General features: G+C 36.1%; 1 protein-coding gene across 6 annotated transcripts in view; it reads left to right on the top strand.

Annotated features, from left to right (window-relative positions):
- The window catches only part of LOC109051366 (MSL complex subunit 3), a 153,414-nt gene that overhangs the window by 85,874 nt on the left and 51,337 nt on the right, over window positions 1–16,203 (top strand). Inside the window, exon 10 of one of the 6 annotated variants that reach the window (XM_042755960.1) lies at window positions 2,280–4,781. The exons of the other annotated variants lie outside the window; for them this stretch is intronic. Coding sequence (XP_042611894.1) covers window positions 2,280–2,428 — 149 coding nt within the window. The 3' untranslated portion in view covers window positions 2,429–4,781. Of the gene's footprint in view, window positions 1–2,279; window positions 4,782–16,203 lie in introns of those variants that run through there. 6 annotated transcript variants of the gene reach the window in all.

Genomic DNA, 16,203 nt, shown 5'->3' with positions numbered 1-16,203 from the left:
TCTAAAATATCTTAAACTGTGTTCCGAAGATGAACGGAGGTCTTACGGGTTTGGAACGACATGAGGGTGAGTCATTAATGACATAATTTCCATTTTTGGCTGAACTAACCCTTTAAGCAGCGTGTACGTGTGCTGTGGACCCGCCTATACTAACGCACTCTTTAAATAACAAAGAAATAATATTGACTTTAGACCAGGTTTGAGTTGGTCTATGGCGCAGTCTATTTTCAGTCCCTCAAAATAGCTACTCGCCAACAATGCACCTGAACACACCTCTTTTTAAGACCAGCACGCACATGGGCGCACAAATGGGTGCAAATGCGTTTGGTATTTAAACCATGACGGGGAAATGAGAACTGCATCGGGCTGAAACTAGCAAAAACACTTGCGCCACGCCTTGCTCTGCTTTGCTCCGGGTGTATGATAGGGCCCTATGAGTCATTAGTTAAGCATTAGTAAATAGTAAGTTCTTCCTTTATAAAGCATTGTTCCAACATTAAAGGGGTCATATTATAGTCTTTTGCAAAATTTTGTTTTGGGGGCTCTCATACTAGGTTGTTCGAAAAACACATTATTTTTCTCATATTTTACATTATTACAACACCTTTCTCCCAAATCTGGCATGAACGTCTTGAATAGTTCCTGTATGAAATTAAGGCCTGCCTTCTGAAATACGAAATGTGCTGTGATTGGTTAGCTGGGCCAGTGTGTGTTGTGGTTGGCAGCACTCGGCTGCTGCGTGCTTCAGTGTAAATATTGTGTCAAAATCAGATCAATTTGAGTGCAATTTAAACCCGGATGATTGTAACCACTCTAGTTGTCTGCCTTGGGAAAGTTAGCGTGTCTTCGACATACTGATAACACTTGTTGGCTTCTCTAGTGCAGGTCAACCAAGTCTTGTCCCATTCGTCGATATTTGTGATATCACAAATCCTAGAAAAAATTAGTTGTTCATAGTAGTTTTTGAAAAGCTTGATTTTTTTTGTTAAAAGAAATATTTCCTTTTGAATTGGACTTTGAGCTTTGTAACTTTGCAGATCTTTTTTTATGCTGAAACAGCAACATTACAGACTAACTAAAATTAAAAATGTGAAAAAGCATAGTAGCACCCCTTTAATAGACATTAGTGAGCAATTTATAAATACAGCTATAAATGTTTTGTTCTTGAGCACATCTATAATGTTTAATAATTTTATTGTCTTACTTTATTAACAATCAATTTATAATTTTTAAATTATGTTATTTAGTGACCAGTTATTTAGGAGTTGTCAGTGGTTCACAAGTTCATTAAGAAAGTGTAAGTAAATGATTAATAAACTATTTAAATGTAAATATTTAAATCTTATTATTAAGACACATGATAATAGTTGCTCAGTGTGCTAATAACTGCTTTACTGACACACATCCCTGCTGTAATTCATGAATAAGTCAGGTTGTCATAAAACATTTAGTAGTTGCCAGCCATCTATTTTTGTCAGCTCATCTAAAGTGAGGACTATTTATACCTTTTAAAGCCTTTGCAAAAGAGATTTAAAGGATCATTTATCTTTCAAAAGTTAAACAACACAGAGGGATAAGGAACACAGAAATATTTTTTCAAGATGCAAAAAATTTAACTGTACACTTGATAAAAAAAAAAAGAAAAATAAACCTCTGCAATTTCATAGAAGAAAAAATCAATTGTAAAGTTGTACAGTTTCATTTTATTGCATCTTGAAATAAATGTGTCTGAGTTCTGTATCCCTCTGTGTTGTTTATTTATTTAATTATTTTGTTAGGAAGATAGCTGAGCCTTTAATCTCCTTTGTAATAGATGTGCTTATAAATCAAGAGCAAGGCATTTATAGCTGTAACTGCATACTAATGACTTAATGTTGGGACTGTCATGAATCCTGTCCATGTACTTCCGTCCACTTGCCACCAGAGGTCACCCTCCCATTATATTGACTCTCACTCCACACAGACTGTTACACATCACCTTGGACTACATTTCCCATGCTTCATTGCACTAATAGCAAGCTCACCAGAAACCAATCACACATAGCTGCTACCAACAACACACACTATATAAATCAGTCTGACACCACCATTCAACGCAGAGTATTGTTTAGCATTTATACTGTTAAGCATAGCTACTTTACAGAACCAGTTCCCTGTCCTAGTTTGAGTTTCTAGTTCTTAGTCAAAGTTGAGTTTAATCCTGTTAATTGACTTAGTCATTCATGTCTTGATCCTAGCCTGTATATCTCGTTTCTGTATGATCTCTGCCTGCCCTGAAGTATATCGCCTGTCTTGGATTACCCCTCTCGTCTCGCCCTGTTTGGATACTGTTTACTCCTCACCTGGACCATCACCTGTGTTTCGGATTACTCTTCAGTCTTGCCCTCTATATACCTGTTTGCCATTTTCCGACCCTTGCCTGTTTTGACTATGTTTTAGAATAAAGCTTTGCACATGTATCCGCCTGTTTCTTGTCTCAGTTTCCCCGTAACAGAATACTCGGCCTCACAAGGATCCAGCAGCTTTTCAAATGGAAATGGACAATGGCTAGGTATGGACACTACAAGATTACTATTAACCCTTAAACAATACACACGATCACTGGAGAGCTATATTTGAGAGTTTTTAGCCATCGCTCACTATTCGGATTTACCAGACATTATTTTGATGGGAGTTTTTCTGTGATGGCATAAATCAACCTCTCAAGTCTAAGCTTAGAAACGAGGGTCCCCGTTCATCACTGAGTTGTTTATTGGACTTTGCTTTGCTGATGCTCGGCTCTCCATTCACGGTGGGTGTCGTGGAGGAACACGATACCATGTCCGCTCATGTAATGGCGGTCACGAAGTGTACTCACAAGATGGCGGCAACAACAATGTACTGTAGTGATACTACTTTCATTCCTGATCCTAAACATGTCACAGCTGATCGTCTAGAGTCTTGTCATGTCACAGCTGATCGTCCAAAGTCCTGTGTCATCACAGCTGATCGTTCAGAGTCTCGCCAGGTCACATCTGATCTTCATGAGTCCAGTCAAGTCACAGTTGATCGTCATGGGTCAGGTCAAGTCACAGCTGATCTTCATGGGTCGAGTCAAGACAAGTCATGGTTGATCTTCATGAGTCAAGTCAAGTCACAGTTGCTCATCATGAGTCCAGTCACATCTCAACTGATCTTCCAGAGCCTGATCACATCTCAGCTGATCTGCCAGAGCCTTGTCACGTCTCAGCTGATCATCCAGAGCCTTGTCACTTCTCGGGTGATCATCTAGAGTCTCGTCACATCACAGGTGATCATCCAGAGTCATGTCATGTCCTGTCTGTTACACCCAGACTATTAAGTTTAGCCTTTCGGTATCCCAGTCTGGTATCCTGGGTGAGGGATTCACCGCTGGTATCTGCAGACACAGCTGATAAACCCACTCACTCTAGCCCTCCTGTTCATGAACTGATTCCCCTGTCTGAAGCGCTTCCTATGATGGGGATCACTTTTTGGTGTTTTTGGGCTGCATACACTACCACAGAACTTCCAGAGATGGCGATGCTCGCTCCAGGTCTTCCAGAGGTGGTGGCTAAGGCTGCAGAACCCTCTGAGGTAGCGGCGCTCACTTCGGCTCCTGGTATGGTGGTGGCACCCAATCAATGCACTTTTAGCCTGTCATGTCTCGGTCAAAGGAACCGTTGCTGAACTCTGTGACTGTCTTTTTAAGGAGAATATTCATGAACGTTTCCTGTTTCCTGATGGTACGGCTGTAGAACCTCCAGAGGTGGAGGCATCTGCAGCAGAACCTCCAGAGGTGTCAGTGGTATCCACTTATAAACTCTTGTCCTGTTCTGTTCGCGCCAAGGAGGCCATATATGAACTCTCTGCCTGTCCTGTTCCGGTCAAGGAGGCCGCCTGTGAAGTCTCTGCCTGTTCTGTTCCTGCCAAGGAGGATTACTCTGTGAAATCTCTTCCTATCCTGTCATGGCTAGGGAGGCCACTTATGAACTATGTCAGGAATCCTGTCCATGTAATTCCGTCCACTTGCCACCAGAAGTTGCCCTCCCATTATATTGACTCTCACACCACACAGACTGTTATGCCTATGAACTATGAACTCTCTGCCTGTTCTGTTCCTGCCAAGGAGGATTACTCTGTGAAATCTCTTCCTGTCCTGTCACGGCTAGGGAGGCCACTTATGACTATGTCACGAATCCTGTCCATGTAATTCTGTCCACTTGCCACCAGAGGTCACCCTCCTATTATATTGACTCTCACACCACACAAACTCTTACACATCACCCTGGACTACATTTCCCATGCTCCATTGCACTAATCACAAGCTCACCTGAAACCAGTCACACACAGCTGCTACCAATAACGCACACTGTATAAATCAGTCTCACACCACCATTCAATGCAGAGTATTGTTAAGCATTTATGCTGTTAAGCGTAGCTACTTTACGGAGCCAGTTCCTGGTCCTAGTTTGAGTTTTTATAGTTCTTAGTCAAAGTTGAGTTTAATCCTGTTTATTGCCTTAGTCATTTGTGTCCTAGCCTATATATCTCATTTCTCTATGATCTCTGCCTGCTCTTAAGTATATTGCCTCTCTTGGATTACCCCTCTTGGCTCATCTTGTTTGGATACTGTTTACTCCTCGCCTGGTCTATCACCTGTGTTTCGGATTACTCTTCAGTCTGCCCTCTATATACCTGTTTGCCATTTTCCGACCCCTGCCTGTTTTGACTATGTTTTAGAATAAATCTTTGCACATGGATCCACACGTTTCTCGTCTCAGTTGCCCTGTCACAGGGAGGAGGATTTTTTATGTATTATGTGATTACTTTTTTATTGTTTTTATATTGTGTAGTAGTGTGTTGTTGTTATTATGTGTTGTTAAATGTGTTTTTTATTGTTGTTAAATGATGTATTATTTTAAAGTGTTACCAAAACCTTTAATGATTTATAAGTGTTTTTAACCCTCTGATGTCTAGGGGGTTTTGGGGGCCTGGAGAAGTTTTGACATCCCCTGACTTTTTTGCTTTTTTCAGTTGCTTATAAACATATACATGGCTAAAGTGTATTAACACTGTATTCTGTACAAACTGAGCTACAATAATATGTAAATAGCATGTATGTATATGATTGTGTTTTTGAGAAAGCAGCATTTATATGTGGTTAGTTAAAAACTAAAATTTTGAAGTCACTGAAATAATTCATGAAACACATACAGAACATTTGTTCACAAGACTGTCAAACCTGGAGCTTGTAGCCTAGATTTTTTTCTTCAAAATGATGTGAAAATCATGTTGTTTACTCACTCACAGAAAACAATAGATTAATTTAAATTTTCTAAGACATTTTTGTATCTAAAGGGCATATGTGAGTAGGCGTGATTGGCCATGAATATTTGTGTGATTCACACCTGAGAAGACAAAGGCCAGCATAATGAGCTGCATAATGAGCCTTTCAGCCAGGTGTGTGACTGAGAGGGAAGAGTTAAAATAAAGAGGACAAAATAAATGTTTATATTTTTAGGTTTGTAGTTTATTTAGAATATATTTAATTATCCCACAAAATAACTTGAGATTCACTTGCGAGTGCAGTTAAACAGTTTATTAGGAACAAATCAAAGCTGACTTTCAAAGGCTGAATTTTTTGCATCATTACTCCAGTCACACAATCCTTCAGAAATCATTCTAATATCCTGATTTGCTACTCAAAAAAACATTTACATTATTATTATTATTATTATTATGAATAATAATTTTGAAAATAGATGTTTTTTTTTTTTTTGATTAATTGAAAGAACAGCATCGTTTCTAAAATGATTATTGTATTTATCATCACTTCTGTGCTAAATAAGTTTATATATATATATATATATTATATATATATATATATATATATATATATATATATATATATATATATATATATACAGTAACAGGTCAAAAGTTTGGAAACATTACTATTTTTATTGTTTTTGAAATAAGTTTCTTCTGTTCATCAAGCCTGCATTTATTTGATCAAAAATACAGACAGGAAAATTAATATTGTGATATATTATTACAATTTAAAATAATTGTTTTTAAATTTATTATACTTTAAATTATCATTTATTTCTGTGTTGCAAAGCTGACTTTTTAGGATCATTATCACATGATCCTTTAGAAATCATTCTAATATGATGATTCATTATCAAAGTTGGAAACAGTTCTGCTGCTTAATATTTTTTCAGAACATGTGATACTTTTTTAGGATACTTTGATGAATAAAAAGTAAAAAATTTTTTTTTAAATATAAATATTTTGTAATAACAATATACACTACTGGTGAGTAATTTGGGGTCAGTAATTTTTTTTCTTTCTTTTTTTTTTAAATAAAATCAGTACTTTTATTCAGCAAGGATGTGTTAAATTGAGAAAGTAATAGTAAAGAAAAAATATTATTAGAATATATATTATTCAAATTTTTTTTTTTTTTTTTTTTTTTGAATAAATGTCGTTCTTTTTAACCTTTTATTCGTCAAATATATTAGACAGCAGAACTGTTTCCAACACTCATAATAAATCAGAATATTAGAATGATTTCTAAATGATCATGTGATAGACTGGATGTTACATGTGACACTGAAGGCTGGAGTAATGAAAATTCAGCTTTGCATCATAGGAATAAATTATTTTTTTAAAAGTATATTCAAATAGAAAAACTATTATTTTAAGTTGTAATAATATTTCATTCACAATATTACTTTTTTTTTTTCTGTATTTTTGATCAAATAAATTGCATGCTTGATAAGTAGAAGAGACTTCTTTCAAAAACATTAAAAAATAGTAATGTTTCCAAACTTTTGACCTGTACTGTATATATATATATATATATATATATATATATATATATATATATATATATATATATATATATATATATATTAGGGATGTCAAATTTCAATTATTTCCATGATCGATCGTCGTTTAAATTAACAATCAATTAATCGATTAATCGTTAACCATAATGCTGCAAAATGTGTCTATTATTGCAGGCACGCAGTCACCGGCATGACAGCATGTGCAAAAGCCACACACACACACAAAAGGCTTTCTCACTAGAATTAAAGGGGTTTTAGTCTGAATAAAATGCTAGTAGCAGGATTCTAAAATGAATAGATATGATTATGATGATTTCATAAAATGAAGAGAGCGTGCCATACTTTTGAGGTAATTTTACTTTGTTGACTGTTTCCAATCCCGCACGGAGACCGCTGAACGCCTCTCTTTAAATGGTTTCGTGGTGCTCGTTGTTATAGTTTAAAACACAATTGCAATGTTTTCAACTGACATTATGGTATTTAAAATAAAATTATCCCAAACGTAACTGTGGCGCGCGTGTGGCTGCGCTGCACATTAAGTGAACTGCATCGTCGCTGCTGCACCAAAACACTTTTGCTCACATTAATTTGATCCTGCACGATCGAAACAGCTGAGACATAAAAAAAAAAAAATAATAAAAAAAAAACCTTTTCCGGAAAAGTGTTTACTTTCATTTGTGCACACTCACAATAAAAACAGAAGATTTGTGCTCTTGTAAAATAAAGCAAACAAACAGAATGCGTTGTCATCCTTTTTTTTTCTTTCCGTGAACGTATGGAGCGCAACCACACTTCTGTTTTAAATCCGGTATCTTAATTATTGAAGTCAGATATATTTCGCATATAAAAAAAAAAAAAAAAAAAAAAAAATCATGAAAACAAATTGTTATTTTTATTTTGGGCCTATTAGGCTATACATTTTCCTTAAAGCATCATATTTTGTCCCAGAGCTTATGAACCTGTGCCCTAGTGAGGTCCATGCAGAAACTTGTGAACGATGGCGTCACCGTTTAGTGACATCACTGAATGCTGCGGGAAAACGTATTGTGTCGGTCACAGCACCTATTAATCGCTGTTTTGAATCCAGCAATTATTTATTTAAAAATTATAAGCTCTGATTATGACAAGTGTGGTATAAAAGCTTTGTTTATTAGAGGAATAATAGGAAAAATGTTAGATGCCTCTGGATGCCATTCGAGCCTACAGTCTTCATTTACGTGGCTTTGTTCTGGTTTGCCGGTTAGTCACGAATTTCCACAAATTCAATAACATAGAGGCATTGTTTCTTTTCCTAAATCTTCACAGTCTAACACTCTAATTTCGCAGGTTTATTTTATTATCTTTCACTTTTAATCACCGTTTTCGCATCTCTTGGTAAACATGCGGGAAGGGAAATTAAAGATTCCATAAATTAAGAATTTGTTCGATTTATTAACTTGTTCCCTTATTTCAGTTAAATCATGGGTTATTTAGGGAACAAAATTAATGAAACATGGACAGTTGGCACAAATTAATAAGTCGTAGGAACGAAGTAACAAGTCGTAGGACTGAATAGACTATCTGTCCTGTCACTGTGTCCCGCAGCCCTGCAAAGCGCACGATATGAAACATTTATCTGATGAAATGACTTAGTGACTACATTTCTATTGCTTTTTATGTTGAAGAACTTTTATGTTGTTTCTATTTTAATGTACTTTAAAGTTTAAATCACATTAAAAGCTTAATTTGTACATTGTGAATGATTGATGACGCATTTATATACCGTCACTGTCACTCACAGCCTCTAGCACGTGTTCAGCGGATGAGCCGCACGCAGCCCAATATTAAATCGGTTAACCGACCATCGACAGCTTTAATCGATTGCATCTCTTATCGACAATTAATCGTTCATCGATTAATCGTTGACATCCCTAATATATATATATATATATATATATATATATATATATATATATATATATATATATACATACATACTTACATATATATATATATATATATATATATATATATATATATACTGACTCCCAGCTTTTGAATGGTATAGTGTATATTGTTACATTTTGAGTAAGACTGGAGTAATGATGCTGAAAATTTAGCTTTGATCACAGGAATAAATTTAATTTTTTTATATATTCAAATAGAAAGCAGTTATTTTAAATAGTAAAGATATTTCACAATATTACTGCTTTAGCAAATGCAACTTTCTGTATTTTGGATAAAATAAATGCAGGCTCGTGTCATGTTGAAATATATAAATGAACATCACATACCTGGCATTTCCAAAATGTATGTTGTTTATGTGCTCTGAAGGACATACTTTTTTGAAGAGACATTGAAGAGATGGGAGTGTGTGCCTTGCTTGGTCTTAACTGTCTACCAGGTTCCTGAGTGGGCTGCTTATTTGCATTGGCTCGCTTTGCAACAGGTTATTATTTATCTGAAATAAAAAAAGCATGCTGTTTATGCAAATAAACTGCATTATTAACATTATTATGATGGTCACTGATACTATTAGTAATTTATAGGAAAAAAAAGAACACTATCACATAGCACATTTATTGTCAGTGATATTTACAGCTTCTTTGAGACAATTTTTTTTTATTTATTTTTTTTACCTCAGACAATTGCAAACACCAGTGACGGGGTATAACACATTAAAAATATTTAAACCAGATCAGATATTCATGAACAGAAGCTTAGTTACATTCTTAAAAACACAAGCATGCTTTGTATGTGGGCCTATACAATATATATAGTTATAAACATATATGGCTATATTCGTGAACCGAGAAAAGTTTTGTCTTATCATTCTTACTGACATTAAGCTAGCAACATTATAACTCATATTACTTTTATATCGTTTTGCTGTCTATGTTATAGAACATAAAAAAAAAAAAACATCCTGGCATCGTGAAACTTCATAATGTTTCACCTGATTATACATTTAGTCAGGAATTAAAGTTTGGAAAAAGTCTAACTAGTAAAATGTATACACATTATATGAAAACTAATACAAGTAACAAAGACTTATGTTTATCTTTGCTTGGTCAAGCCGCTTTGTTCTTTCTGAGGTAATCCAAATTTTATTCCTCTCAGCGGTCTTATTGAGGTGAATTGTCTTATTCCTCTTAGCGAGAAGCGAACAATAACATTTAAAAATGTGAAGTACAGTCTCACTGCTTTGTTTGCTATGATAAGGGCCTGTACCCGCCGCGAGCTTCACGTGGACGATTATAATGTCAATAGCGCGCTCGGCGCGTGGGCATGGTCACATTAGATATAATGAAGGGAGACGTGAAAGACAGGACATCGCGTTGTTTTCAATATTTGTTCAATAAGACTTGCTCAGTTTAAAAGTAGACATGTCAAGCTTTCTATAGATCTATCTCTCATGTCTCTGTGTTGAGTATTTGCTGAGTTACAGTTCATTTTAATGACACGTTTCTAAATGAGCTGCTTTGACATAATCTGTAATTTATAAAGCGCTATATGAATAAAGATGACTTGAATTGGAGGGGATTGACTGGGAGGAACTGTCAATAATGCAAGAGGACAACAACAAACAGTCAATTTTTCAGTTAAAGTCAGTTCATTGATGATTCAGTGATGTCATCATCCAGTGCAGCTTTCTTCCAATAATGTCTGTGCAATCAAGCTGACAATATTAGCAATGTTTGACAAGGAACCAAAACCCCATCTGTGACAGAAATGGAGAAAAACACTTGGGAGAAACCAGGCTCAGTCAAGGGGACAGTTCCAGGCTGCAACACAGGTCAGATTGTACGGAGGACTTGTCTGGTTCTCGTTGTCTTGTCCCGATGGCCATCTGGTTGACGAGGTCTTCGCAGGGAATCTATATGCTCTATGTGGTTGACCTAATTAATGCAGCATAACAATCCTTTAACGGATTTGAATTATAGAAATGTGGTAGTGTGTTATGTGTATGCCAGGTTAAAGAGATGGGTCTTTAATTTATTTAAATTAGATTTAAATTGACAGTTTGTCTCTGCTTCCTGAACAATGCTAGGTAGATTGTTCCAGAGTTTGGGTGCTAAATAGGAAAAGGATCTGCCGGCCACAGTTGATTTTGGTATTCTAGGTATTATCAAATTTCCTGAGTTTTGAGATCACAGCAGACGTGAAGAACTATTATGCAATATGAGTTTGCTTAAGCACTGAGGAGCTAAACCATTCAGGGCTTTATAAGTAATTAGCAAGATTTTAAAATGTATTCGATGTTCAATATGGAGCCAGTGCAGAGTTGACAGAACGGGGCTAATATGGTTATATTTCCTGGTTCTAGTAAGAACTATAGCTGCTGCATTTTGGACCAGCTGGAGTTTGTTTATTAAGAGCAACCACCTAATAAAGCATTAAATAATCTAATGCCGGTGTGACCAGCTCACTTTTTTTCTGGTCAGTGCAAAAGACACTAAAATTACTCACTGATTTTGGTCACACAGATAGGTGTTATACATCATTAGAAACTGTTAAGTGTTTCCTTTTATGTGTGTGCACTCACAATAACAACAAAAATTTGTGCTTTTGTAAAATAAAGAAAACAAACAGGGTGCGCTTTCTGTCTTCTCAGTCTCTGCAAACCTCTTTCTGAAATAAGTCACTAAAATGAACTGAAACTCGGCAAATACTTCACACACACATATTATAAATATATCTATAGAAAGCTTAAAGTGTCTACTTTTGAATGAAGTCTTATCTAAAACAAACATTCCATGATAAAGTAATCTGTCTGAAACCAACGCAAGGTCTGATTTTTCCCGTCTGAGCTCATTATCTGTAATGTGATCACGCCCATGTGCAGCGAGTACAATTCATACAGTAATCATCCGTGTGAGACTCGCAAACCTGTAAGCCCATATCACCTCCATAAAGAAAGCCTGAAGATTCATCAGGTTCATTAAGGATACTTTTAGTTTCTGGAAGAAGACGCGCTGTGAGGAATAAGCCTGAATTTTAACTCAGAAGAAGAACGCAATGCAACGCATGGCTTGAGTAGCAGAGGAGATATTTTCTGACAAAAAAATATTGATTGGGGTTGGAGCTGAAATCTGCAGGACAGTAGCTCTCCAGGAGCAGGGTTGGATACCACTGCTCTATATAATACAACATTATACGACATAAAAGAAACATGAATGTTTACACTCTAACATGTTTTCCTCTGAGAAAGATGTTCAGATGTTCAACTACACTGATATTCTACACAAATATGGTAAAACAAGCTCCCTGACTACTGAAGAGTTTTTATTTTTATTTTTTTTTTATTTATTTTTTTATCCATGGAAATCAGGTATGGTTTACTTGTTTCAACAGTTGAACAGGATCTGTTTTCAGGAATGACACAAAGTCTGTTCACATCTCTCTGTTTAGATTAGTGTGCTCAATAATGTACCTTTGACTTTCATTATGTATATTTAGATTTTTCTGTGTTGTAAATAAAATGCATATAATCAAAACCCCCAATATTTTAGTCTCCTCACGTTCTTTCTTTCCTGCCTTACACTGCTGGGCCATTAGGGGAGGGCCCTTTGTCTCTCAGGTGGGAACCACTAAATATTCATGGTCATTGTCACTGGACTATAAGTCACATTTATTTAGAACCAAGAACCAAGAGAAAACATTACCATCTACAGCCGCGAGAGGGCGCTCTATGCTGCTCAGTGCTCCTGTCACCTATCAGATCGGCTGTATATTTTACCATATTTTACTGTTTGTAATCTGCAGAATAGGATTTTCTTTTTGGGGGCATTTTGTTTGCATTCAGTCTTTCTCAGTTGTCTTTAAGTTAATATTTCAGTTAACAGTTTTCAGTTGTTTTCAGTTAATGTTTTCAGGGGTATGCTACAGGAGCACTGAGCAGCATAGAGCGCCCTCTCGTGGCTGTAGATGGTAATGTTTTCTCTTGGTTCATGTCAAATTAATTTTGATAAGTCGCACCTGACTATAAGTCGCAGGACCAGCCAAACTATGAAAAAAAGTGTGACTTATAGTCCGGAAAACACGGTATTTAAATTTTTTCTGGTTATCAAATGAAGGCATAAAACATTAATTAAACATTTAGTTATTGAAAATTAAGCAAACTTTATTTTTTTGGCAAACAAAGGGGATTTACTATTAAAATTGTGGAAGAAATGTTGTGAAACAAAATAATGTTTGTTTCATTTTAGTGGTAGTAGTAGTAGGTTGTGTACATTCTATTGTTATTTCAAACCAGACTTTTATTTTGACGGGTTGCCGAAAATACCTTTACCGTTCTGTGATATGACGCTAGTTTTACTCAAATCAAATGGTTAAATGCTCATGAAGTAACTCTCAGAGCAGTTCTGGAGGTGTTGTTCATGTGTTTACGTCCTCATTTAGTGAGACGGCAGACGCTGAAATCACCGCGAGCGTCACACGCGCTTGTGTGTGTGTGTGTGTGTGTGTGTGTCAGTGTCAGTGTCAGTGAGTGAGTGAGTGAGTGAGTGTGTGTAAACCGCGTGGTATTCACTAACAAAGACAGGCTGGACATTCAGGATTCATATTTAAATCGACTTTTGCGGCTTAATATTTACAGATAGTAGTCCATATTGTGATTTGATTTAAGTGTAATGACCTACTTTTTGTTAATCAATTCAAAATTTGAGAAACTCCGTGACATTCTGTGATAAACTGTAAATACTGCTTTTATGACTGGATAAAGACTTCACTGCATTATTTTCCCGCTTATCATGCGGCCACTTGCCTGATGTGAACATAATATCTTACATACCTTACATTACATACCACTGGTGAAAGAGCCAGTGTAATGCAAATATATCTGAAAGGTCTGCATGAGGATGTCATCACCTTCTTGCGAGACCAGTCAGATCTCGCGAGATCTCGTGCCACTAGATCTCGTCACACCCTTATTAGACAGTGTTCTGTGTTATTACATGCAGAGGTTTTTAATTCAATAATTAACACCTCTTTTTTTTCAGAATTTAGCAGTAGGAAATTATTAGTAATCCAATTTTTTATATCAACTTGCATTCCATTAGTTTTGTAAATTGTTGTATTTCGTTGGGCCACAAAGAGATATAGAGCTGACTATCATCAGCATAACAGTGAAAGCTAACACCATGTTTCCTGATGATATCTCCCAAGGGTAACATGTAAAGTGCGAAAAGCAGCGGTTCTAGTAGTGAGCCTTGTGGTACTCCATACTGTTCTCTTCATTCACTGCTACGAATTGATGATGGTCAAATATGTAAGATTTGAAGCATGCCAGTGCAATTACACTAATGCTACCATAATTTTGTAGTCTACTCAAAAGAATGTTATGGTCCATAGTGTCAAACGCAGTGCTAAGATCCAGTAGCATTAATAGAGAAATACAACCACAATCGGATAAGAAAAGATCATTTGTAACTCTAATGAGAGCAGTCTCAGTACTATGATAGGTCTAAAACCTGACTGGAAATCCTCACAGATACCATTTCTCTTCAGAAAAACAGCTGAGTGGATACTGCCTTTTCTAGTATTTTTTCCCGAAAAAAGGGAGATTTGAGATAGGTCTGTAATTAAATAATTCTCTAGGATCAAGTTGTGGTCTGCACCTTCTGGGGTCTGATGGGGTTTTGGGGCCCTGGAGAAGTTTTGACGTGCCCTGACATTTGTGCTTTTTTCAGTATTTAAAAAAAAAAGCATATTAATGGCTAACGTCTGATTACACTGTATTCATCACAAACTGTGCTACAATAATATGTAAGCAATATGAATATAAATGTTTGTTTTTGAGAAAACAATGTTTATACATGGATAGTGGAACAATTTAAATTTTAAGTCACTGAAATAAGGTTATAAAACACATACAGAACATTAGTTCACAAGACTTTTTGAGAACTGGATTTGGTAGACTAGAGTTTTTGCTATAAAATGATGTGAAAATCATCCTACCCAGTCTTTCACAAAAAAAAAAAAAAACAATGTATTGATTTAACTTTTCTAAGACATGTTTTGTGTTAGGCCGTATGGATTTAACTTTTCTAAGTGTTTTTTTTTAGGCCGTATGCGAGGGAGTGAAGAGACAAAGGACCCTCCCCTAATGGGCTGTCAGTGTAACTGTGGCTGAGGCAGGTAAGAAAGAATGTGAGGAGATTAAAATAATGGGTTTTTGATTATTTGTATTTTATTTACAACATAGTATAATCAGTGGTGTAGTGGAGGGTATACGCAGGTATACGGCATATACCCACTTCTTTATCAGTCGGCATTACATATACCCACTTCTAAATCCCCTATGATGCGCATCATTCATTAGTGTTTTGCATTAGGCAAAATTATGACACATGAATAGCTAATCCAATCGCATGTGAAAAAAATGCACCCAGTAAAGACAGTGATGCAGTTAGGACAGTGGAGCCGGCTTCTTTTGAAATATGTTTAATGATTGCGTACGCGTACGCTCCGTCCCCGATCCAAGTCAGAGATGATGCCGATTGCCGACAGTGACAGGAATTCTGCCTGTTCATGTGTGACAGCATGTCAGGGGAGGCACGCAGGGTGGTAAAATAATAGTTAATTATCGATTACTAATTTGAATCAGTACATTTTAAGGAAAACTTAAAAACTGCCAAACTCCTATAAACCTTACAGTCCATGGATCCAGTAATGTGTTCAAACAGTAGGCCTTAAAGTGCAAAACAGCTCTAATACAACCGATTTTATCAGAGATTGTGGAGCATCGAGTCCAGATGTCAGTAAATTGTTATTTTTAGTGTGTATTTATTTTAAAAGCACGAGTGTAATACTGGATGATGACTGATGGTGTTTTAGATTATGCGCTGGTTATTCCGAATATATCCGTATAGTAGCATCATGTACACTTTAGCAGGTTTAGTGGTCCTTTGCCGTCTCCCTGTGGTCCTGTTTGATATCGCAGCTTGACTGGTGGTTATTTATTAGGGGTGGGAATTTATGGGTATCTCACGATTCGATTCGATTATGATTCAGATGCCCACTATTCGATTCGATTAAGATTAATGATGGATCGATGCATCACAATGTTGTCATACATCCTGTACATCTATTAGAGGTGGGAATCTTCAGGCACTTCACGATCCGATCTGATTCCGATTCTGGGAGTCATGATCTGATTCCACAACGATTCTTGATCTACATTTTTTTCCCCAATTAATTATTTTGCTCTGCAAATACATCTTTCAAACTTTAAATCTTAAAATTACAGTTATATGATTTTTGTTTATAGTTGGAATCTCTGTATGTCAGTACTTTCGTCTTAAAAATAGGGGTGTAAATCTTCATTGGTTTCACAATTCAGTTCAATTACGATTATCATTATCAACTC

This window comes from Cyprinus carpio, chromosome A1 (assembly GCF_018340385.1).
Source record: "Cyprinus carpio isolate SPL01 chromosome A1, ASM1834038v1, whole genome shotgun sequence".
Taxonomy (NCBI): Eukaryota; Metazoa; Chordata; class Actinopteri; order Cypriniformes; family Cyprinidae; genus Cyprinus; species Cyprinus carpio.
The sequence above is the reverse complement of the archived record's forward strand: the minus strand, read 5'-3'. Positions and strand labels throughout refer to the sequence as shown.